At 41.7% G+C, this 26,992-nt stretch overlaps 1 protein-coding gene across 1 annotated transcript in view; it reads right to left on the bottom strand.

Moving 5' to 3' along the window:
• polrmt (polymerase (RNA) mitochondrial (DNA directed)) overlaps positions 1-15,027 on the bottom strand; it is a 69,293-nt gene extending 54,266 nt beyond the window's left edge. Inside the window, exons 1-4 of the mRNA XM_055658900.1 lie at positions 14,718-15,027; positions 8,236-8,334; positions 6,435-7,213; positions 5,734-5,867 (exon numbers count right to left, since the gene is read on the bottom strand). Coding sequence (XP_055514875.1) covers positions 5,734-5,867; positions 6,435-7,213; positions 8,236-8,334; positions 14,718-14,841 — 1,136 coding nt within the window. The 5' untranslated portion in view covers positions 14,842-15,027. The remainder of the gene's footprint in view (positions 1-5,733; positions 5,868-6,434; positions 7,214-8,235; positions 8,335-14,717) is intronic.
• Between the last annotated feature and the right edge of the window lie 11,965 nt (positions 15,028-26,992).

Below are 26,992 nucleotides of genomic sequence, written 5' to 3'. Positions count from 1 at the left end.
ACTTGGCCATAGTTGCGAGTCCTGTCCAGGTCAGAAGTTTTTACACACCAAGCTGGTTTTGTTAACATTACCTGCCAGAGTCTCCCATGATCTCAACATGTCAGATGCTGGATCAATTGACCATCCTAAGAGATATAACCCTAGATGTAGAACGCAAGGTAACCTAGCAATGGGGACAGTAAAATATCAAACAGGAGTAAAAAAAGCAGCATTTTATTAAGAGCCCTCCACGCAAATATCAGAGCAGATGAGTACAATATCAACTCAAAGACTGCTTGTATCCTAATGCATTAAGGATAAGGGGGAAATCCTTTAAAACCGAGATGAGAAGACTTTTTTCACACAGAGAGTGGTGAATCTCTGGAACTCTCTGCCACAGAGGGTAGTTGAGGCCAGTTCATTGGCTATATTTAAGAGGGAGTTAGATGTGGCCCTTGTGGCTAAGGGGATCAGGGGGTATGGAGAGAAGGCAGGTACGGGATACTGAGTTGGATGATCAGCCATGATCATATTGAATGGCGGTGCAGGCTCGAAGGGCCGAATGGCCTACTCCTGCACCTAATTTCTATGTTTCTATGTATACCAAGCCCATTTCACCCTTTGCAAGTCTCCATTTCAAGTTCTCATTCTTGCCTTCAATTTCTCCTAGGCACCTGCTCTACCTACTTCCAATCCAACAATCACCACCAATTCTACACCTGCACCCATCAATTTCCTTGTCATGCAATCTCTGTCTTTCTCCAATGTCAGTGTCCTGAACATTTCTGATGATTTTTAAATGACAGCATGCATTCTGTTATACAAGTTCTCAGCTCTAAGCCTGCTTTCCCAAATTCTCCCAACTCTATCTTCTCCTTTTTTCAGTAGTTTCTAAAAAAACCTACTGCTTTGTTCTGGTTTATGGCCACTGACCGCTTATTCCAGATTTTGTTTGATAACAACCCCGTGGAAACCAAGTGTTTCATAACGAGATTTCTGAAGCACAATGCAGTTGAATAAATAATTGGTCTTTACAGCTCAACTACCACAGATGCCAGCACTCAGATCTGTTAATTATTCCAACTGTTTTGCAACACATAGAAAGGTATTAACTTAAATATTGCATGTGCACTGTGACACAGCTGATGCTTTGCAGGCCAGAGTTTCCAGTGTAAGTTTTAAGTGAGTTAAAATGTGACCTTGTGCTTCTTCAAAACGATACGTAGGTCACAGGGCACGAAGTTTCCCTTCAGTTCTAAACATGTCATCCCTATTTTATGATACTTAAAAAAAAAAAAATCAGTTTTAAAATATATCTATACAACTTCCTACACACACTATGAATCAATTTGCTAACTGGCTTGTAGAGCTGTGCCTCACACTGTCAGAGACCCACTTGTTTCTTCCCTCTTCACAGAGATGAGTGGGTTTTGTGGGTTAATTGTCCCTTGTGTGTAGAGAGTGGATGAGAAAGTGGGATAATGCAGAACTAGTGTGAATGGACGATTGCTAGCTGGTGAGGACTCAGTCGCCTGAAGGGCCTGTTTCCATGCTCTACCTCTAAACATAATCTAGTTTACACTAGCAGCTGACTGTGCATACACGATTGATTAACTAACACTAGTGTAATTTCTATGCCGGGTCCAGAAATTACACCATCACAATCAAGACAAAATATCTGTTAAATTTTCTGTAAAATGATCAGGACTTGTCCATCCTTTATAATTTTTCCAAAGGACAACGTTTTGAAAAAAAAAAATAAAAAAAACAATGAAGAGTTAGACATTAACTACCTAACCCAAAATAACCAAATGCGTGGACTAGCAAAACTAGACACAAACATCAGCCTTCAAATGGATATATTGCCAAATCTTTATTACACTCCAATAAGGAGCTGCCCATTTAAAGCTGAGGAAATAGATACTTTTTAGTTGATATGTTTAAAGTTGTGCTTATTGATTAACCCACAAACTGGTTCTAGCATTCACCTTGATTTGAATTTGTTGAAATGTTACATAAACTTACTAATTTACACTTCGAAATTATTTGAACCATATTGGATTATCTCCTTTCTAGCTCATGAAAGTTGGTCTTCCTTTGTCATGCTTTCTACAATTGGCAGAGGAACAGAAGGTTTGAAATTATATCCATAAATTTCTGAAAATTATCAGGACGGGTAAGTAGACATGCATGGTTGGACAAAGCATAGAATATACAAGCTAGAGCTGCTGCAAAAGATATTGATTGGGTGTTTAAAGTTCTGGTCACCATATTACAAGGCTGAGATCAAATGAGCGAAGATACAAAGGAGATTTACAAGCACATTGGAAGCACTGGCAAATCATAGCTACGATGACAGGCTCTGTATATTTCTGGGCAGACGGGAAGGAGACTGACTGAGATTTCATTGGGGTATATTAAATTCTGAGAGGTAAGAACATGTATAACTAAGTGGCATACATTTAACTTAATTTGTCAAAGGATTAGTTGTTAAAAAATGGTGAGGATCTGGAATGCAATACCTTAAAGGGTGGCCTAGGAAGTAAAAACCTTCACCATACATAAAAAGTACTTGGATGGTCATTTATATTTTTAAAAAAAACCCATAATCTGGTATGGACCGAGAACAGAGAAGTTTAATTAACCCAAATTTCTAGTCATCATTCAGAAAATGAGATAAACTGCCTCCATCATGCCATGTGTTTTGATAAGGTTTTATTTTTGAAAATGTTTCCTGAAGTCACCAGAGAACGGTATTCCCCAGCAGTCAATGACAGACTTGAGATGGAGAGCAAATGGGAACCCCACATTCCCCAACACGTTACACACCATTCTGATCTCAAAGCATATCGCCTTTCCTTTATCATCACTGGGTCAAAACTTTCTACCCATCAACACAAGGCCAAGGCCTTACTAGGACTGCAACAGTTCAACTAGGCAGCTTACCATTATCTTCTCAATTGAAATTGTTGACAGGCAATAAATATTGGGCATGTCAGTTATATTTACATCCCTTAAAGTGATTAATTAAAAAAATAAATACTGCTCTGGAGGTTATAATTTCTGGAGTAGTTAAGAACATCAACATCCACCAGCTTCACTGTATTGTCTACTCACTTCAACCCATGTATCCTCCCAGTGTACAACTAAGACATGAAATCTACCAAACAGACAACCTTTGTCATCCTGATTCCCAAAACAACTCTAGAAATAGGTTAACACATTCTTAAATTTTCAAGAATGACCTTACCAGTCATAAAAAAGGAAATGTATTTAATTATCCAAATACTCCCATGGGAACTGCAAGCCATGTATAATGGAAGATAGGCACAACATTCTGGAGTAACTCAGCGGGACAGGCAGCATCTCAGGAGTGAAAGAATGGGTGATGTTTCGTGTTGAGACCTTCTTCAGATCATGTATAATAGTACGTGTTCAAAATGCTTCACTAAATTTCTGATATGATTATATAACATCGCCTATACACAGTTACAGCTGAATAGATTTCAATCCTCTAACAATAAGTTTGGTGCTGGTTCAATTCAAACCCATTATACATGTCATGCTGCTGCTTGTTGTGACACCTCATAGAATGATAAGATCACACAGTAGGCATCATGGTATTTAGGGTGAGGTCTTTCGTGTTTGGTCGATCATTTTGTACAATTGTCAATCTAGCAACTGAAAATTATTTATGCTTCACATCTGACATCAAAATTAGTGGATATGAACAATTGATTTATAAATAAAGTACCCTGTACAACATTTTTCCACTAAGAATAGTGTTTGTCATTTATGTACCCTCTTCTCTATTTTCTTGTGGTCCATAAAACCAAGGCCAGCTACTTTAAATTACAGGCACTTATATGCATTGTGGAAAATGCAAATATGAGATAATTGCTTACATTTAAAAATCAAACGAAGGCTTTTGAATATATTAGAAACTATCTGCTGAAAAAGAACCTTGATTGCAGTACATTACTAATTCTACACGATCTGTGGCAATAGATCAGTGGCGCCATCCTCTGGATAAGACAGGTAATCAATGCTTATCTCCCGTTACATAATTGGAATATAGGTGATTCAATTGGGATACAACATAACATCCAATTTGCCAATGATAGCCTTTTCATCTCTTACAAGATTTGCCGACCTTATGTCTGTTAACACTTCATGCACTTCTTGATTTGTACAGGTGTCAGAGGTTATGGGGAGAAGGTAGGAGAATGGGGTTAGGAGAGAGATTGATTGAATGGTGGGGTAGACCTGATGGGCCAAATGGACCAATTCTACTCCTACCACTTATGACCTTATGAGGGCAATACTGGGGATGTCAGGTCACAGATCAGCCATTATCCTGCTGTATGATACAATAATCTTGATGAGCCAAATAACCTCCTCTTAATGCTATGTTGCTGTGCACTGAGGGAAATTAATTCTTGACAAGTAATCAGTAATATGAATCTATCCATGTCTTTCATGGTATGAATATGATCACTGTTTAAAAACAATTCGGGAAAATATTATAAAATTTTAAAAGTCAAAAGAGTTGATAGAGAACAAAAAAAATGCAGATGGTGGAATCTTGATCAAAACACAAAGTGCTGAAGGAACTCAGCAGGCCAGGTAGCATCTCTGGAAGACATGGTTTGGTGCTGGAGGCAGAAGAACTTGACCTGCCTGCCCATTCACTCCACAGATGCTGTCTGACCTGTTGAGTACCTTCAGCACGATGTGCATTGTTAGATAATGTAGAGGTATAGAATTAAATGTCATCAACATATCATTGGAATTTGGTCCCAATCTTTCAGGTGATGTTAAGAGGAAGCATCTAGATTCTGAGCATGCTGCTGCACCCGCTGAGTTTCTCCAGCTTTTTTGTGTAACCTTAGATTCTGAGCATGTTGACATTAAGATTGAAGCTACAGCGTACGCTAGTTACGACTCTGGATATGGAGTAAAATATAGAAGTTTGCGTAGAAAATTCTAGTTTAAACTAAGGAAAAATGAGGGGGAAAAAGAATTGCCACAAAGAAAAATGTCTTACTAATTTTCAAATAGACATATTACATTGAAAAACAAGAGAATTTTATACTAGTTTCATGTATCAGTCAGATTCAAGTTCAAAATATTTGCTTCAAAGTGTTTGTTTTTTCTACAAACTGATTTCATAAAGTTTATAAAAATGCATTTTCTTTAAAAGGGTGGCTGGAAGATATGTATGATGTGACATACAAATGTTTAATTCGCTTATTAGATTTTTGTGTTTTATACCGCGTTGGAGTGGCTAAAACCTCTGTTAAACTCGCAAAGTATCCGCTTCGAAGACATGAAGTTTTTGTATCAATGTGATATTTAATACACTACTTCAAAGACAAGAGCATTTTCAGTTTGGGAAGAGAATATCTTTAATTTATCGCAATTACGTTTGTATTTCACAAAAGTTAAATTCTTGAGGAGACTATATCCTTCACAAACTAAAGATTTTGGAGCAGATTTTACCTGTCAAAATACACTTACTATTTTTGTGTCAATAATTGAACAGCATCAAAGATCAATGGTGGTAATTTCTTATTTATAACAGACCCTCAAAATATTTTTCCCAATCAGTGATGCAAGGTTGTGTAGTCAACGCCACTCTAGCCAGATTCCATTGCTTTGCTCTGCTCTTTTACTCCAATAGCTCATTTAAACATGTAAGAGTTCGATACGCTCATTGTCTAATTCTGCTCTTTTATTGTTATCACTGCTTACCTTCTAATCACATGGACCGAGCAATTTTCCATGCGTCCCATACACTCCAGTGCTGCCACGTAACAGTTCAAATTAGGCTTCAATCCTGCTTCCTCCACCAGGTTGAATAGCTTGCCAATCTGATCTAATGAACCCTACAATTACATCATTTTAGGTTATTTCCCAATATTAATCTTTTCTACTCAATACTATTTCATTGACAAGTAGAATTGTTAGGAACATTAGCAAATTAATGTAGAATAAAGATAATTACAAAAGATCACAAGGAGACATGACTTATCAGTAAGGTTAAGGGATGGTCTAATTGAAAGGGGGAACAGGTTCAGGCCACAGAATACCCTTTGTCTGATGTGGTTAAATACAAAATAAACTTCACAGCAAGTTATTCTTAACAGTTCCATGTAAAAATCATTTACATTTCATCAATCTGAAAATGGAAAATGCTACATCAGCCATTGTGTAGAGTCTGGTAGCAAACTAATTAAGGTTACTTTTACTGACTACCAAGACCTGGGAATTAAAATTCCCCATATAAAGCTGCAGCAGTTTGTAAAAGTATTCTGGCTTCATGAAAAAACTTATTTACATAGAAAGGCTGTCAATAATTTGAAATTAATGAACAAGAAACATCAAAGAACCACGGAACTGTGCTTTATGGTAAATGATGCGGCATGCGCAAAGGTAAATGTAGATCGACTAACCTTTTTAGCCCACAGGTGCATCAAAGTACTGTAAATCTTAGTATTTAACTGCTTACGACGAGTAAGAATCCGGTGATTGGACATGACACACTGATGAGCTCTGTCCAGGTCATCGTTAAATGCACAGGCCTCAATGTAAGATAATATATTCTGTTGGGTGTCGACATGTTTATGTCCCTCACCACCTTCAAATTGTTTAGCTGATGGGTCCCGGTTGTTGAGTTGCTGTTCGAGCTTTTCTATTTCAGAAAGAATAGCTTTCATGGATTCCGCGGATTCTGCGTTCACATTAACTGCTCTTCGAGTACCCGACGCATTCGAATTGCCTCTCTGTGCTGCTGAAGTCTTGGTGGAATTGCCTTTCGAAGCACTTTTTCTGTCAGGTTCCATAGACTTAGCATTGGGCATTTCTTTCTTCTTGGGAAATGTAAAAGTTTCTTTCATTTTTTTAATAATACTAAGCTGCCTCTTGGTTTTGTTGCGTTTTTCTTCATCTAATTTTTCAATCCATTTTTTGGGAGCAAACGTAGATTTTGGATATGCTGCTTGCACACAAACTTTTTTGCCAGGCTGCTTTTCAGTAGTCCTTTCCTTTCTGGGTGCTGCTGTACTTGGGTTAATGGATTTCTTAAACTCTCTGGCTGGCAAAAAGGTGAGATTCTTTGACTTAGTGTGACTTTCCAGTTGGGTTACATTTATTTCATCCATAAATTGTACCTCTGTACATTTCACTTCAGTCACATTATCTGCCTGAAGTTGATGCATTCTAGCTTCAAGTACTGGCATTTGGGGGTAGAATTAAGGAAATTTGAAAAAAGATAATTAGAAACTTTTATCAATTAATTCAGAGATGCACATGTGCCAAAAAAAGCATTTACAGTGGTTGATAATGATTTGAAAAGGATGCTTACTGATACAAGATACCAACCGATGAGGTTGTCTAATATGGAGATTATGTTGGCAATGAGACAAAGCTTCATATCACAATTCCTAGCTTTGTTAATCCAAAATTTCCATGAACAGTACACTTAATTTTGATACCACTAGAAATGACATTTTAACACATAGTATTTCAGTTCCATTATTGCTGTGCACAAAGGAACAAGAAACCTGTAGTGTGCAAGGAGTAGTAGGTGTTCAGCTTCTCAAGAAGGCAGAAACCTGTAGTGTGCAAGGAGTAGTAGTGTTCAGTCTCAGCTGCTGCTGAGTCGGCTGAGCGGGAGCTCCTGGAGCGGGGCCTAGCACACTGCCCGCGCGGCTTGGAATGCGGGACTTTGCGAGCGCACACCGGGGCTCCAACATCAAGACCGGGTGTGCGACCCTCGTCAAGAAGGCAGAGCGGGACCGCTTTTTCGGGGCTCCTGCAACGGCGAACTAATCCGAAATGTGATGGAATATGTAAAAATTCTCTGGGAGAATTGGAGGATGGGCGAGAAAATCTGGCCAAGGAGGCGGATATTCTTTGAAATTAGGTAAAGTTCGACCTATGCACCGACAAACCTCAATATTAAAAATATTTGAATTTATAATAAATAAATTTACAGGAAAACACATTACACATTGAGTGACTACAATAGGGGTCAGATCATTGGCACAATAACAATGTTTCTTTAAGTAAATCAAGATCATATGTTAAAATAATTTGCTTAGCAAAACAAATGATGGAAAATTAATACTGTGGCATGGATACAGGCAGAGTGCCACACAAATAACGCTCCTTGTAATTCATAAACTAGAAATATGTTATTAAACTATGCTTAATTTTCCCACACTATGTTTCAATTTTCTCCCACCATCTTACCCTCCAACAAATGAGCTCTGCCACAGTTTTGATCGTTTCCATCATCCTTCTTAACCATAAAAGAAGAGTAATTTCTTCTGAAGAAATCCCAAGGATGCTCTGCAAAAATAAGTCAAAGGATTTAGTTATGCTGACCATGAAACTAGGACATATTCAACTGTAACTATCTGCTATGTGTTCTTCGGTTCAGAACATTGCAGAATAGATGCAATAAATATTTAATCTGTGAGATTCATTCAATTTTCATCTATTCAGTTATTTGAATTATCATTGTACTTGAAGTGTCTGTATATTCACCAGCAAAGTGGCTATTAATATAAATATTATTTTCATTAATTAATATTAATATATGTCTAACAGGCCGACAACTTGATAATGTACATCTTCCTTAAAACCTGCAACAAATGTAAATTCTGAAAAGATAAATTAAGGCAACTACAATAAATCTGGTATCTGACATTACATTTACAATTACAATGGAAACTTGAACAACCGGCCCAATGGGCCGAGGAACGGCACTGGAATTTAATTCAGATAAATGCGAGGTATTGCATTTTGGTAAAACAAACCAGATAAGGATATACGTAGCAAATGGTAGGGCACTGCAGAATGTTGTAGAACTGAGAGATCTAGAGGTTCAGATACATAGTTTCATGAAGGCAATGACATAGGTGGACAGGGTGGTGAAGGAGGAGTTTAGAGGGCTTGTCTTGTTTTTTTAGGGCATTGAGTACAGGAGTCAGGATGTCATGTTACATCTGTAAAAGACGTTGGTATGGCCACATTTTGGAGCATAGTGTACAGTTCCGACAACCCTGCTATAGGATGAATGTTATTAAACTGGAGAGAGAAAATAAGGTTTTACGAGGATGATGCTGCGTCTGAATGGTTTGAGCTATAAGAAGCTGGATAGGCTGAGCATTCAAGGTTGAGGAGTGACATTTAAATAAAATCATGGGAGACAGATAGAAACATAGAAACATAGAAATTAGGTGCAGGAGTAGGCCATTCGGCCCTTCGAGCCTGCACCGCCATTCAATATGGTCATGGCTGATCATCCAACTCAGTATCCCGTACCTGGCTTCTCTCCATACCCTCTGATCCCCTTAGCCACATCTAACTCCCTCTTAAATATAGCCAATGAACTGGCCTCGACTACTCTGTGGCAGAGAGTTCCAGAGATTCACCACTCTCTGTGTGTGAAAAAAGTTCTTCTCATCTCGGTTTTAAAGGATTTCCCCCTTATCCTTAAGCTGTGACCCCTTGTCCTGGACTTCCCCAACATCGGGAGCAATCTTCCTGCATCTAGCCTGTCCAACCCCTTAAGAATTTTGTAAGTTTCTATAAGATCCCCTCTCAATCTCCTAAATTCTAGAGAGTATAAACCAAGTCTATCCAGTCTTTCTTCATAAGACAGTCCTGACATCCCAGGAATCAGTCTGGTGAACCTTCTCTGCACTCCCTCTATGGCAATAATGTCCTTCCTCAGATTTGGAGACCAAAACTGTACGCAATACATAGATGAGGCGAATAATCATAATCCTATCCTTTCCCTAGATAGGAGTCGAAAACTAGACAGCATAGGTTCATGGTGAAAGGAGGAGGATATAAGGAAAATGTGGATGTTGCATACATGGAAGGAGTTGCTGAAGTGGTAAAGGCAAGTATAATTACAACATTTAAAAGACACTTGAGCAGGTACATCAATAGGAAACGTTTGTAGGAATGTGGACTAGGAAGCAGAACTGATAGCGGTATTCAAGATGTTTTAGATAGGCACATGGATATACATGGAATGGCGGGATATGGATCATGTGCGGGCAGAAGAGATTAGTTTCAACACTGCATGATATTCGGTACATTGTGGAACAAAAGACCTGTTCTTGAGCTGTACTGTTCTATGCACTAGGGCAAAATGTATTATTGCATATAATTCTGCAGCAAGCATATTAGCAAGAACAGTTTATTTACTAATTAATTACAGAAGATCATAAATCATTAAAAACTTTAAAAAATAATTATTTTTGCCAATATTTCAGAATCAACACGCAACCATAACGTGTGTAAATAATAATGAATTTGGCAGATAAATCCCAACTACTAATATACAAGAAGAAAATAATAGTATTTTGCCCATGTAACACATCCTCAAAGTAGTCAACTCCAAAGAAAATGATTACCTAACAATGTGAAGAGGTACAGCAAAAATTCAACCAAGTTCATTCCTTTGGTAATGGTGTTAGCAGTGCGGTTAATTGAGAGGGCAGCACGATAAAATTTTGGGGAATATCCTCCAAAACTGCGTCAGCTCCCGAACCGAAATGCCATCTGCCCATTCCCTTCACAGATATTGCCATACTCAGAGTTCGTCCAGCACTTTGTGTGTAACTCTTTTTCCCTCTACACTGTGGCTACTTGACCTCATAGCCTGGTGCTGAGACAACAATCTTCCCCTCAATGTCAACAAGACAAAGGAGGTAGTGATCGCCTACAGGAAGCAAAGTGGTACACATACCACTGTTTGCACAGACAGCGCCGAAGTAATGCTTCAAATTCCAAGGAGTAAATATCACTGACAACTTGTCCTGGGCCACCCATATTGCAGCAATGGCCAAGAAAGCACACCAACGCCTCTACTTCCCTAAGGAAGTTGGGCATATCCCCAACAACACTCATCAATATCTACAGATGCGCCGTAGAAAACATTTTATCGGGATGCATCACAGCTCGGTTTGGTTACAACTCCATCCTAGAACGCAGGAAATTGCAGAGAATTGTGTACGCAGCCCAGATCATTAAAGAAACCAACCTCCCTTCCATTTACACATCACGTTGCCGTGGCAGGGCCACCAGCACAATCGAGGATGAATCACACCTTGGCTACTCCCTCTTCTCCACTCTCTCATCAGGCAAGAGGTATAGAAGTGAGATGAAATACTTTTATTGTCACGTGACAAGTCACAGTGAGATGCTTTGTTTTGCATACCTATGCATACAAAGATTCGCCACGTAATGGGTACCAATAAAGGTACAAGTACCCCTTTTTATTGCCCCAATGGCCCCTCCCTCCCACTGCGTCGGTTCCCCTTAGATTTTGGTTGCCCCCTCCCACACTGTGTCCCCTCCTTTCGTTCTCGATGGTTCTCCACTCCAGGTCCCCCTTAGGGCTCGGTGGTCCCCCTGTGCGACCTCAGGACTCTGACCTCAGGGCTCCGACATCGGGCCTTTCACCCTGGGGTTCAGGCCTCCGACATCGGATTCCGGACCGATCTCACCCGCTCCGTTGCTGCTCTGTTCCAGATTAGTTTGGCTGGGCCCTGGAGTCGGTGTGGGCAGCAGATGGCGATGGACTGCCCACGGATAGCTGATAATTGCTGCCGCCACAAGCGGTTTAGAACATGAAAAACCCAGACGTCCAGATTCAGAAACAGTTTCTACCTAGCTGTTATCAGGCAACTGAACCACCCTACCAACAACAAGAGTGCAGTCCTGAACTCATTGGAGACACTTGGGACTATCTTTGACCGGACTTTACTGAACTTTATCTTGCACTAAACATTATTCCAGTTATCATGTATTTGTACACTGTGGATGGCTCTATTGTAATCCTGCATTGTTTTATGCTAATCAGTCAGCGGAAAGACAAAAACCTTTCACTGTACCTTGGTACACGTGACAGTAAACTAAACTCAAACACAAAACATAAATCAAAAAAGCTGGAAATGCTCAGCAGAGAATATCCATGGATGGTATTGGTTTAATACTGTTGTCACCTGTACAGAGATATAGTGAAAAGCTTTGTTTGCATAATATATAGTCAAATCAGGTCACTGTATATGAGTGCAATCAAGCTATACACAAGTTGAGGACATTGTAGCAAATCAGTTCAACAGATGTGTAGATGCGCACAGAACTGATGTAGTACAATGCTGAGAACTGTATTCTGCAATCTGTACCTTAGCCTTGGTTCTATCTATTGTATCATCTGTGAGTTGATTATATTTGTGCATTGTATTATTTGATCCGCTTGGATAGCATGCAAACAAAGCTTTTTACTGTACTTCTGTACACGTGACAATAATAATAAAACTAAACCCAAGTAGAATAGGAAATGCAATAGAAAAATACCAGAGTGCACGATATCCTGTTACAGAGAAAGCATCCAAGGTATGCAGAAATGCTGCCCAAGTCACACACTTCCTGGCCTTTTATTTAAAGTTGCGACTCGTATGTTTTGGTGCAAATGGGCAGGAGAAGACAGCGATAGCAGGTGCGAACCAAAGATGCTGGATTCAACCTTCATAGTGGATGGATGGAGGAGGTTTATCAAATTATAGTCTGATTAGTGTGGAATGGTTCAATGGTTTTTTATTCTCATGTATGCATAGCACAGTGAAATTATTTTGCACAATCACAAATGCAGAGTCGCCATATTTTGGTGCCGTTTACAAAGCGATGGAAAAGTCCAAAGTCCAGTCCACATGTTGGAAATACTGGAGCATCCCAATCCAAGCAAGCCCAGGTTGTTGCAGGCCCACGACCTGACGTCCCTTTCTTTGCCCGACCGCATCTGTGTCTGGGGTGGGCACCTCCTGCAACCAACCTTGACGGTGCTCGAGGCAATACCTCAGTCCCACACACATCCGTCGTCGCCAGCGGCTCTGTCCTCCTCGACTGTCCACTTTTCAGGTATTCTGAGCTTCCTGGATGCAGTGGTCCACTGGGTCCCCAGTCCTGCTGCCGCCCTTAGCTGCGGGTGGACTGCCAGGTCTTCTTCTCATCGCCTGCTGGGTACAACCTTGTTCTTGGGAAACTGCTGGTTGTTCTCGTCGGCCGCCGGGTCCACCCTAGCATGGCTCCAGGGCAAACGGGGTGGTGACTTGCGTACGTGTGCATTTGTATGCAGGAATATGGTACAGAACAGCAAGTGAATGGGCCCTTCAGCCCCCATCTGTCTGTCAGACATGATGCCAAGTTAAACTGAACTCCTCTGCATGCACATGATCCATATCCCTTCATACCCAGTGGAATATCTAAAACCCTCTTGAATACCACTATTCTATCTGTTTCCTTCAACACCCCTTGTACTCATGTGCAGAATGGCAATGTATTCCAAGCATCTTAACCATATAACAATTACAGCACGGAAACAGGCCATCTCGACCCTTCTAGTCCGTGCCGAACACATAATCTCCCCTAGTCCCATATACGTGCACTCAGACCATAACCCTCCATTCCCTTCCCATCCATATAACTATCCAATTTATTTTTAAATGATAAAAACGAACCTGCCTCCACCACCTTCACTGGAAGCTCATTCCACACAGCTACCACTCTCTGAGTAAAGAATCTTCTGTGTAAAAATCTTTCCCCGCATATCTCTTAGCTTTGTAGACACAAAATGCTACAGTAACTCAGCGGGACAGAAGGCAGCATCTCTGGAGAGAAGGAATGGGTCACGTTTTGGGTTGAGACCCTCTTCAGATTTGCCAGACTTAACTTTGTCTGTCTCATCTTAAAGTTACACCGTTTAGTCTTTGACATTTCCACCCTGGGGCAAGGATTGGTCCTGACTGTCAACGCCTCTCATAAACGTATACACTCCTATCAGGTGTCCCACAACCTCCAGCACTCTAGCGAAAACAAACCAAGTCTGTCCAACCTCTCCTTCTAGAGGCTACCTCTAATCCAGGCAACATTTTTGGTGAAAACATAACATGCTGGCGTAACTCTGCGTGTCAGGCAGCGTCTGTGGAGGGAATGGAACTGCAGATGCTGGTTTAAACCAAAGACATACATGAAAGGCTGGAGTAACACAACGGGCCAGGCAGCATCCCTGGAGAAAAGGAATAGGCGACGTTTCAGGCAAGACACTTCTTCGGAGTCTTAAGAAGGGTCTTGACCCGAAACGTTACCTATTGATTCTCTCCAGTGATAGGAACAGGATTAGGCCATTCAGTCCATCATGTCTACCATTCCACCATTCGCTACTCTATCTTTCCCTCACTGCCCCATTCACCTGCCTTCTCCCCATAACCCCTGACACCCGTACTAATCAAGCAATCAACCTCCACCATAAAAATATCCATTGACTCTCCAGATATGCTGCCCGGCCCACTGAGTTACTCCAGATTTTTTGTCTCTTTCGTCATGTTGCAAAACTGGACATGCAGTCGGGGTTATTCTGTGTGCATGCAGGAAGGGGCAGTTCATGTTGTTGCACGAGGTGGGTTGGAGGTTGTCATGAGCAAAGGGCTCGGTGGGAGCACAGAGCAATGACCGGGGTGGAAAGGGGAAGCATAGAGCAATGCCTGGGGAGGCGAAGGGAGCACAGAGCAGTGGCCAGGGGTGGAGAGGAGGACAGAGTAGTAACCGGGGTGGAGAGAGGGGGGAGAGGGGGAATCCCACGACTGCTGCTGCTGCAGCCCTGGCCTCCGGCACAGGCTCCGGCCACCCCCTCGCCCGGGCGACTGCGGCACTACCTGAACTTCCAGCGGAGCGCCTCCTGAGCTGCAAACATCGCGGGCAGCCCGGGGAGAGGAGCGAGAGCTTCGTGAGTGGGAGGACGCCGGCGCTCCGGGCCGTGCAGAGTTTCAGCACCGACATGCCGCCTCGCCGTCTGTTGTCAAGGGCCACATCTTCCACCGGCGCGCATGCGTCAGTCACCACCCGCCGCGGTGCATGGCGGGAATTGAAGAAGAGTGGAGGAGAACTACATATCCCAGCACCCACCGCGCACAATGTAAAGAAACAGAATATAGGTGCAGGAGTAAGTAATTCGGCCCTTCGAACCAGCACCGCCATTCAATATGATCATGGCTGATCATCCTAAATCAGCACCCAGTTCCAGCTTTCTCCCCATATCTCTTGATTCAATTAGCCCTCAGAGCTAAATACAACTCTCTTGAAAACATCCAGTGAATTGGCCTCCTATAGGGTGATTTCAAGGTAAAATGAGCGTAGATCCCCCCTCACGTGACCGAAAATTTTAACTGGAGGACATCTCTCAGTTTGGTACATGTAAGTGAATGGGGAAACACGCACTTTCCCACCCGTTAAAAACATGGAAAACGGCCGATTTTTGAGCTGAAATTTTCTGTGCTAGTCGGGGTGACCGTGAAGCACAGCGACCTAAATTTTCAGGCAAAAAAAAAGATAGAAAGTGAGGTAATTACAAGAGGGAACTGAAGGTAGAAAGCGGCGGAAGTGAACAGCTGACATTTGCTGTGGTGATTTTAAGATCCAAAATATCGGGAATTATCGCGTTTGCTCGCTGAATTTCATCAAAAGTAAGTTAATAATTCCTTACTTTTGATGAAATTCAGCGAGCAAACGCGATAATTCCCAATATTTTGGACCTTTAAATATCCACGGCAAATGTCGGCTGTTCACTTCCGCCGGTTTGGCACCTTCAGTTCCCTCTTGAATTTACCTTACTTGCTATCTTTTTTTTCCCCTGTAAATCTAGGTAGCTGTGCCTCACGGTCACCCCGACTGGCACAGTAAATTGCAGCTCACAACCTCGCCGTTTTCTATGTTTTTAACGGGTGGGAAAATGCGTTTTTTCCCATCCACTAACATGTACCGGAACCCTCGAGTGTCCTCCACTTGAGAATTTTGGTCACGTGGGTGCGGATCTACGCTCCAGTGACCTTTAGTGAAATCACCCTATGGCAGAGAATTCCTCAGATTCAAAACTCTCTGGGTATCCCTCATCTCCATCCTAAATGACCTACCCCTTATTCTTAAACTGTGATCCCTGGTTCTGGACTCTTTTTTATGACCTATTGTAGTCATTCTTTGTTATTCAAGTTTTTCAGGGGTTGTTACTTTTTGGTAGATAAGCAATGCACAGCACAGTCATATCATCATCCAGATATCACACCATCAGATTGTCTTCCAAAGTAGCATTACAAAGAATACTGGGCACAAAATGACTGAATTAAAGTATCTATGCTGGAATCTTCTATTCCATCTAATTCACCTCAATCTTTCAGCACCATTATGGGGTAGAAGATTGCAACCTTCACGTGGTCTGCCCTGTTTCGACTAATGCAAACAACTCGACGGAAGATCAAATGGAACAAGTTGTCCAACAACTTTAGGAGGAGGAGGAGAAGAAGGAGAAGGAGAAGGAGAAGGAGAAGGAGAAGAAGAAGAAGAAGAAGAAGAAGAACAATTAAAAAGAGTCTGAAGAAGGGTCTCGGCCCATAAAGTCACCCATTCCTTCTCTCCAGAGATACTGCCTGTCCCACTGCGTTATACCAACATTTTGTGCCTATCTTCAAAATTTTATTGTTCCGTTGTCGGTAGATATGACTATTAAATACTTTTAACAGTCTTGACTCCCTTGACTCTTGAAGTTCTCATTACATTTTCTCTTGAAGCAAAGAACATCAACCTGAAGAAGGGGCCTGACCCGAAATGTCACCTATCCATAGAGATGCTGCCTGACTTGCTGAGTTACTCCAGCACTTTGTGTCTTTTTGCAAACCAGCATCTGCAGTTCCTTGTATCTATATCAATCTGTGAATGCCTTGAAGCATCTTAATATAATATGGGTAACGACCAAAGCAAAGAAAGAGGGAAGGCAATTGGTGCATGATGCGTGAGATGTCTCATTGCCTCATCTAAAACCAATCATGCTGAGGTGCAAGAAACTGCAGATATTGGAATCTTGAGCAGTGGCTGTAGCAAACAGACAATGTTTCAAGTTGCAATGTTTCTTCAGACTAATCACCCGGCTACTTTTCTTTTCTCCAAAGCCGTCCATTTACTCCTTTAAGCATTTATCTACTTTTCCTGTAAACAACAATTTGTTTAGAATCTGAAGAATTTAGATTTTGTTTAGAATTCATTTAACAATTTGAAGAAGCATCTCGACCCGAAACGTCACCCATTCCTTCTCTCCAGAAATGCTGCCCGTCCCGCTGAGTTACTCGAGCATTTTATGTCTACCTTCGATTTAAACCAGCATCTGCAGTTCGTTCCTACACATAACAAAACCAATAGCTACAACATAAATATTTCCTATTTTTCCTCCCTTCACCCTGGTAAATAGGATGATTATATTCATAAAATTATAGACATACGAAATTCAATCTCTATACTAAGACAGTCTGGATCACAAAGGAGTCAACTTTAAGAGGAGACATTGTGGACCGAAGAGCCGGTTCTTGTGCTGTTCTGTTCAAAATATTCCACAGTGCCAATACCTTAAATTAGAAACTGCTAAAACTCAACTGTAAAGAAAAGAGCAGATGCTGACCTGGGGATCGAGAATCAAGGTAAGTCAAGTGTTCAATAATCATGTGTAGCAGCAATGAAACAATGAAGTTCTTACTTACCAAGTCGCACCAGCTTCTCGTTTTCACCCAACAAACAGCTAACAATGGCCTATTTCCGTTATCATCATTACTTTTTTTCATATCTTTCACTCATTGTTATTTATATCTCTACATCATCGTCTATATCTCTCGTTTCCCTTTTCCCAAACTAGTCTGAAGGAGGATCGCAAACCAAAAACATCACCCATTCCTTCTCTCCAGAGATACTGCCTGTCCCAGCAGGAGTTACGCCAGCTTTTTATGTCTATCTTCGGTTTAAACCAGCATCTGCAGTTACTTCCAACACAAGTTCTTACTTGCTGTAGCTTAACATGCCCATTAATATGATAATTCACAGATAAATATATACTAATCAATAATGCAATAAATTAACAATAACTTAAAATACATTTGGTTAGATACATGGATACTAAAGGTTTTGAGGGATATAGGTCAAACAGACAAGCTTAGATGGGGATTCTTGGCATGGACGAGTTGGGTCGAAGGGCCTTTTTCTATAAATAGACACAAAATACTGGAGTAACTCAGACAGGCAGCATCTCTGCAGAGAAGGAATGGGTGACGTTTCGAGTTGAGACCCTTCTTCAGACTGCTATGACTCTCCGACTCCACGACATTAATAACAATAATACTATGTACGCATATTAGTGCAAAAACCAAAGTGTGCAGTGCAACCAAAACACAATCCAGAGAAGTTTGTAGTTGCTGTTAGTGTTAGTGGTTAGTGCTGTGTCATGATCAATAGCCTGATGGTTGCTGGAAGGAAGATAACGGTGGAATGTTTAGCAAGTGAGTAATTTTTGAAGATATTAATTGCCTCCACAATGCAGCAACTCAAAGTGAGACCAGTAAATAAAGGAGAATAATGTCCCTCCCATTCACTTGGCCCCAATGTTACCCCTCATTGCCACTTCCAGTTGTGCAAGTACTTCTGCATTCATTCATTTAACCTTCAACAAAGTATTGCCAATCCCAAAATGGTATTTGGAAAATTGAACTGAATTGTTGTAGGAATGAGTCATCTAAAATAGACCATGAATATGGAACAACTCGGGGTCCAATCCACAAGTGGAAACTCTTAAAGTGATACATAGAGAATACAGCATGGAAACAGGCCCTTTGGACCAACTTGTCCATGCAGACCAAGATGCCCCATCTACAATGGTTCGACCTGCTCATATCCCTCAAATGTTTCCAATTCGTGTACCTGCCCAAATACCTTTAAAAACAACAGTAAAATTAAGTTGTATATCTTGCGTCTATCTTTGGTTTAAACCAGCATCTGCAGTTCCTTCCTACACAGCAAAATTAAATTCAGATTCAATTTAATTGTCATTGTCAGTGTACAGTACAGAGACAACGAAATTTACTTTCTTACATGGATTTTTTCTTTTATTTCAAATTACAAATTTATTCAGAATAAAAAATATAAGGAAGGGCTCTTTCCTATATCGATCTGCCATTTAGAAATTGTTTCATGCTGCCTTTAATCAAGAAAACACTAGGTGGCAGGCTCTGTTTGTAGATGTAACAAGGGTGTATTTATTCCAATTTAGTATTTTTAGCAGAATTGACTGATAGACTAGTAGTGTGTCTGCGGCTGCCAACTTACTCTGTTGATGTACTGTAGTTCCCAGAGGAATGGAAAATACTATATTAAAATGTGTGAATGATTCTCTGCAGAGTGTTAACATTTATATATGTATATATATATATTACATTATAATTGAACAAGATCCTGAAAGACAACCATTTGCTGATTTTCCACTTACTGTTTCACTGAAGCCTGTTAATATTATCAAAAAGGATTTGCATTTAATTAGTGCCTCTCACATCCTTTACAGGATTTTCCATTACTTTACACAACCTTTGAAGTCAATCTTATGATACAAAAAAAGACAAAGTGCTGGAGTAATTCAGTGGGTCAGGCAGCATCCTCGGAGAACATAGATAGGTGAGGTTTCAGGTCAGGACCTTTCTTCTGAACAAGGGTCCTGACCTAATAAATCGCCCATCCATGTGCAGAAAGGAACTTCATATGCTGATATACAGCGAAGACAGACACAAAGTGCTGGAGTAACTCAGTGGACCAGGTAGCATATTTAGAGATAAAGGATCGCTGGCATTCAGCTCAAGATTCTTCTTTAGTGTCTAATCACCTATCCATATTCTCCAAGGATGCTGCCTTACCCACTGAGTTACTCCAGCACTTTTTTCCTGTTTTGTAAACCAGTTTCTGCAACTCTTTGATCCTCACGTTTATCATATATCTGAAGAAAGGTCCCAGCACAAAATGTCACCTGTCCATGTTCTCCAGAGTTCCTGCCCTCTCTGCTGAGTTACTCCAGCATAACGTGTCACTTTTATAATGTTCAATGAATCCTGTGCACAGGTTCTCTCCAAAGCCAACTTGATAATGAGCAGGAGTTACTCCACTGAGTTACTCCAGCATTTTGTGTCTACCTTTGATAATGAGCAGATAGTCTCACTTAATTGAGGAGCACAATAAACATTGGAGATACAGGATCTTCAGATGCTGGAATAACTCAATTGGTCAGGCAGCATTTCTGGCGGACATGGATAGGTGTTGTTTCGGATCAGGATCCTTCTTCACACTTTGGATCAGGATGCTGGGGCGAAACTGTGTAGGAAGGAACAATAGATGTGTAAGAAAGAACTACAGATACTGGTTTAAATCGAAGGTAGACACAAAATGCTGGAGTAATAGCGGGTGAGGCAGCATCTCTGGAGAGAAGAAATGGGCAACGTTTTGGGTCGAGACCCTTCTTCTGACTGATGGGCAATCTCGACCCGAAACATCGCCCATTCCTTCTCTCCAGAGATGCTGCCTCACCCGTTGAGATACTCAAGGAACAACAGAGGCTGGTTTACACCGAAGACAGACACAAAATGCTGGAGTAACTCAGTGGGTCAAGCAGCGTCTGGAGAAATTGAACAGGTGATGTTTCAGATCTGAGGATGGGTCTTGACGTCACCTCCTCCTTTTCTCGGGAGATGCTGCCTGACCCGCTGAGTTACTCCAGCATTTTGTGTCTATCTGCTGGGGAGAAACTCTTCTGTTAAACTTTGCAAATGTCCCAAGACTCTGCCCAATCAACATGAGAGAGCAGTTTAACACTTTAAAGAAAAGGTGGCACCTTCAACAGTTTCACACTGGAGTGTTAACCAACATATTTAACCTCAAGTCTTGGTGTGGGAGAATGAACCCATAACTTTCAACTCAGCGATGAGGGTGGTATTAACTGAAGCTCATCTGAAGCTAATTAAATAACACTAGTCCTCCAGTAAAATGGAGACACGCAGAACTGTGGTGCCACGGTGGCGTAGAGGAAGAGCTACTGCCTCACAGCACCAGAGACCTGGGCTCAATCCTGACTACGGATGCTTGGCTGTATGGAGTTTGTACATTCTCCCCGTGACATGCGTGAGTTTTCTCCGAGATCTTCGGTTTCCTCCCACACTCCAAAGACGTACATGTTTGTAGGTTAATTGGATTGGTATAATTGTATAAATGTAAAATTGTCCCTAGTGTGTGTAGGGTAGTGCTAATGTGCGGGGGTCGCTGGTCAGTGCAGACACGGTGGGCCGAAGGGCCTGTTTCCGCTCTGTATCTCTAAACTAAACTCCAGATGCTGGAATCTTGCATATGGACATAAAGCGCAGGAGTAACTGAATGAGTCAAGCAGCATCTTTGGAGGACATGGATAGACGAGGTTTTGGGTCAGGACTCCGACGAAGGGTCCCGGACTCAAAACATCACCTATCCATGTGCTGCAGATATGGTCCCTGATCTGCTGAGTTACTCCAGCATTTAGTATTCTACACTATGCACCTACTCCTTTTTGTGTTGACAAGTATGACATAAATTCATGATTCTGTCCATAGGTGGTGTTGCTGCTGCAGATTGGGAGATCATGTTGCCTTTATATACGCCATAAAAAAAAACTATTTCTGATCATGAAAGTCAGGCATTTTCAAAGTTTTTCTTTTCTCGTTCCATGCAGGATTCCTGCTGAAAAATGACATAAATTTTGGAAAGAATGTAATTATTATTTGAAACAAAAGATTAAAAAAGGCTTGCATTTATATAGCATCTTTTGTAATCTCACATGATCTGTGCTTATTCGGGGTTATTGGAATATGATCCCTATAATAAAGTAAGAATTGTAGCAGCCAATTTGCACTTTCTAAGTTCCCTAAATGATAATATAAGAAAGTCTGTTTTAGTCAATGAGAGATAAATAATGGGCAAACCACCCAACAACAAGACAATGCAGCTTGGAAAGGAATAAAGTGGTGCTGGTTGAAGCATTAGAATTTGTAATAAAGTCTTAGAAATAGGCCCTTCAGTCCATCATGTCCATACTGTCCATTGTATCATTAGATAAAGTTATAGAATCATACATGATGGAAACAGGCCCTTTGGCCCAACTCATACATGCCAACAAAGATACCCCATCTGAACTGGTTCTAATTGCCCACCTCTAAATATTTCCAATCCATATACCTGTCCAGCTGTCTTTTAAATGATATTAGGTACCTGGCTGAACTACTTCCTCTGCCAAAGAAACATACAAATGTGCTGGAGTAACTCAGCAGGTCAGGTAGCATCCCTGGAGAACATGGATAGGTGACGTTTCAGGTCAGGACTCTTTTTCAGACTGATTGTAGGGTGAAGAAAGCTGGAAGAGAGGCAGGACAAAGCATAGTGTGAATGATACATCTTCTAGATGCGCTGGAATGCATCCTCAGTGATGTGACCTGGGGAAAACAAGTGTGAGACAAAAAGATTGAAGATTTGCGAATAGTGAAGCCAGAGGAAGGAATGACGAAAGCTCCTAACCCGAAATGTCACCTATCCATCAAAGGATGCTGCCTGACCTGCTGAGTTACTTCAGCACTTTTTGTGTAAACCCACCGACCTCTGTGTGAAAACATGCACCACAGGTTCCCATTAGATCTTTCCCTTCTCACCTTAAACTTATGCCCTCTAGTTCATAGTTTTGAGATACTGCATGGAATCATGCTCATTGGCCCACGGAGTCCACACTGAACATCATCACCATTGACACTGGATATATTTATCCCAATTTTTCATCCACTCGCTACACATTAAGGGCAATTTTTTTTTTTTTTTAACAGCGGCCAATTAACCTACAAACCTTCCCATTCTTGGGATGTGGTTGGAAACCACAGTATTAAGAGGAAACCCACGCATTGATACCCCTAATTGAAAAAGTCTGTAGACATCTGTGTCTTGGTGATTCAGTGCTTGTCTAAATGTCAAACTGCCTGAAGAACTATGGCAATTGTTCCATTGGTGAAAGGATATCAATAAACTGCAAAGAGTACCGAGCCTCATTCCATTATATTCTTCTAGTGATATTGGATAGGCATGATACAGACATTCAAATATGATCTAGATATTTTATTATAGTCTATTAATTAAAAGAGAAACAAGGAACTGCAGATGCTGGTTTATATAAACAAAACACAACGTGCTAGAGTAACTGCGGGTCATCTCTGGAGGGAAATGGATAGGTGACCGTTTGGGCCAGGATCCTTCTTCAAACTCTGGTGATATTTCGAGTCAGGACCACTGTTCAGACTTAAAGAGTCTGAAGCAGGGTCTCGACCTAAAACATCACCTGTCCATTCCCTCTAGAAGTGCTGCCTGACCTGCTGAGTTACTCCACCACTTAATGTGTTTTTTATTAATTAATAGATTGATCTTGAAATATAAACATAAATTATTAAGGGCATTAATTTCCACGCGTGAATCAATCAAATCTTAGGCAAAAGCATTGAAGGTAGGTGCTCAAAGCTCCACACCTTCTCCAGTTGTCCATCATCCACACACTCCTCCCACCAGGTTCTCTACCCCCACTGTTCCCCTCTCTCCAACCTAACTCCTTTTTTGGTTCCATACTTTACCTTGCTTTCCTTTCAGATTCCATCATCCACAGCCCCTTGTTGCCTCCATCTATCACCTCCCAGCCTTTGTTGCTATCTCCACTCTTCTCTCCCCCACCTGACTATCTGCCAATCAAATCCTTCTCACTTGGATCCACCTTTTGTTTGCTAGCTCTTGCCCCACACTTTCCCTCACTTCGTTATAAGACCATAAGAAATAGTAACAGGATTAGGCCATATGGCCCATCAAGTCTGCACAACCATTCGATCATGGCTGATGTATTTTTCCCTCTCAACCCCATTCTCCTGCCTTCTCCAACCTTTGATGCCCTTACTAATCAAGAACCCATCAATCTCTGCTTTAAAAATACCCAATGAATTGGCCTCAACAGCTGTCCATGGTTATAACTTTCATTGATTCACCACCCTCTGCCTAAAGATGGCATGGCAATGACTTGGACTACACTGCTGTCTAAGGCAATGCATTGTACAGATACACCACTATAGTGGCTATCTGCCTTCTCCTCTTCCAATCCAGATGATAGTCCCAACCCAAAGAGAGTTAGGCATGGGACAAAGCCTGATGAGTGATAGGTGGATACAGGTGCCCAGAAATGGAAATGGAACCCATTTTTCTCCACAAATGAAGCCTGACCCTCAGAAATCCTCCAGTGGCTCACCTTTTGTCCCACATTCCTGTATCTGCAATCTCTTGCCTGTTCAAAACTCTTGTCCATTTAGAGCAGTAAGAAAATCTTTCGTAATCTTCTGCTTAATTATGATGTTTCCTTATCGAGACATCTAGATGGCTTCAAGGTGTTCCAGCAAAATAAGGGACCAGAGGAGAAGTAGATGTTCTCAGCAGGACAGTATACAAACTTAAAGCACAAGGCATTGGGGGTTCAGTATTGATGTGGATAGAGAACTGGCTGGCAAACAGGAAGCAAAGAGTAGGAGTAAACGGGTCCTTTTCACAATGGCAGGCAGTGACTAGTGGGGTACCCCAAGGCTCAGTACTGGGACCCCAGCTATTTACAATATATATTAATGATCTGGATGAGGGAATTGAAGGCAATATCTCCAAGTTTGCGGATGACACTAAGCTGGGGGGCAGTGTTAGCTGTGAGGAGGATGCTAGGAGACTGCAGGGTGACTTGGATAGGCTGGGTGAGTGGGCAAATGTTTGGCAGATGCAGTATAATGTGGATAAATGTGAGGTTATCCATTTTGGTGGCAAAAACAGGAAAGCAGACTATTATCTAAATGGTGGCCGATTGGGAAAGGGGGAGATGCAGCGAGACCTGGGTGTCATGGTACACCAGTCATTGAAGGTAGGCATGCAGGTGCAGCAGGCAGTAAGGAAAGCGAATGGTATGTTAGCTTTCATTGCAAAAGGATTTGAGTATAGGAGCAGAGAGGTTCTACTGCAGTTGTACAGGGTCTTGGTGAGACCACACCTGGAGTATTGCGTACAGTTTTGGTCTCCAAATCTGAGGAAGGACAATATTGCCATAGAGGGAGTGCAGAGACGGTTCACCAGACTGATTCCTGGGATGTCAGGACTGTCTTATGAAGAAAGACTGGATAGACTTGGTTTATACTCTCTAGAATTTAGGAGATTGAGAGGGGATCTTATAGAAACTTACAAAATTCTTAAGGGGTTGGACAGGCTAGATGCAGGAAGATTGTTCCCGATGTTAGGGGAAGTCCAGGACAAGGGGTCACAGCTTAAGGATAAAGGGGAAATCCTTTAAAACCGAGATGAGAAGAACTTTTTTTTCACGCAGAGAGTGGTGAATCTCTGAAACTCTCTGCCACAGAGGGTAGTTGAGGCCACTTCATTGGCTATATTTAAGAGGGAGTTAGATGTGGCCCTTGTGGCTAAGGGGATCAGGGGGTATGGAGAGAAGGCAGGTACGGGATACTGAGTTGGATGATCAGCCATGATCATATTGAATGGCGGTGCAGGCTCGAAGGGCCGAATGGCCTACTCCTGCACCTAATTTCTATGTTTCTATGTCTATGTTTCTATGACAGACAGCATCTTTGGAAAGAGAAGTAGATTTAAGGCTTCAGGTCAATATTTAGAGGAAGTCTCCATCAGGTGAAGGCTTTGATTGTTTGAACTGGAAATGGATACCAAGATAAGATATAAATTAAAAACAAGAAACTGCTGATGCTGGTTTATATACTGTAGTAGGACACAAAGTGCAGGAGTAACTCAGCATCTCTGGAGAATATGGATGTATGATGTTTCATGTCGGGACACTTCTTCAGACTGATTGAGGTGGGGACGGAAATGAAAGCTGGAAGAGAGGAGAGGCAGGACAACTCAGCAGTACACTGATTTATCAGTCCCAGTAACGGAAGAAATCGACAAATATCAGTATCTCCTGATCCCCTAGACCAGCTGCTCATCAGATGGGAAGTGATGGAGCACAGACGAAACCTATTTGGTCCATTATGGTTGCACCAGCTCTGTGAAGGAGGGAATGAATCAGGAAGGAAAGAGAAGTTGAAATTAAGTATTGCTGTACTCTATTCCAAAATGCATCACCTACTCGGGTTTGAAGTCCAGTCACTGGGGTTGTGTAGGCAGATGATATTGCACGAGTCTTGCAAACCGACACTTCCATTCACCCGTGGTGTCAAATGAGCAGCAAATGTCAGTAGATTACAGCATTTGCAGGTTCCTGAGTCTTCATTTTACTACTTTCACTGTGAAATCACCTCAAAGTATGCCTAATTTGAAGAGGTTGTCCTTCTCTCTCTGACAGGAGTTCTATGTAGTCCTCTCCCACTCCTGCTTCTCTGTGGTTCCTGCTCCTCACCAGCTCTTCCGCCATGTCCTGGTCCATACTCACTTCTAAATCATATATCTTTCCTCAGCACTTGCCTTGGGGTCAAGGAAAGAGCGTTCACGTTGTGGCCCTCTTTCCACCAATCTTTCCACCACCACGCACAAGAAGCGACAAGACAGACACCATTGTATGCGGATGCCGAGAAGTGTGTTCAGCTCTGGCTGAACAACTTCTAATCTTGCGTGTGGACTCGACAAGAAGAAGCACTTGCCTTTGCCGCCAACTTGCCCCACGTGGCTTCCAGTTCCGTGTCCAGGCACCTGTGTCCACACATCACTCGCCAGAAAATGCTGGAGTAACTCAGCAGGTCAGGCAGCATCTGTGGAGGGAATAGACAGATGATGATTTTGTTTGGGACCCTTCTTCAGATTGATTGCAGTAGGAGAGAGAAAGTGCTGGAAAAAAAGAGATAGGAGTGGGACAAAGCCTGGCACAGTGGATTGATTTCTCTAGTTTCAAATAACCCTTACATTCCCTCTTGTTCCATCCTTCCCCCACCCTAGTTGTCCTACAAGTTTCACTGTCATCTGCTTAGTTTCACTGTTCATATCCCCTTGTTATCACCTCTTCCACAGCCAACAATGGACCATTGTGGGCTCCACCTTTCCTTGATCA

Source organism: Leucoraja erinacea, chromosome 29 (genome assembly GCF_028641065.1).
Source record: "Leucoraja erinacea ecotype New England chromosome 29, Leri_hhj_1, whole genome shotgun sequence".
NCBI lineage: Eukaryota > Metazoa > Chordata > Chondrichthyes > Rajiformes > Rajidae > Leucoraja > Leucoraja erinaceus.
This window is presented reverse-complemented; position numbering and strand designations above follow the sequence as displayed.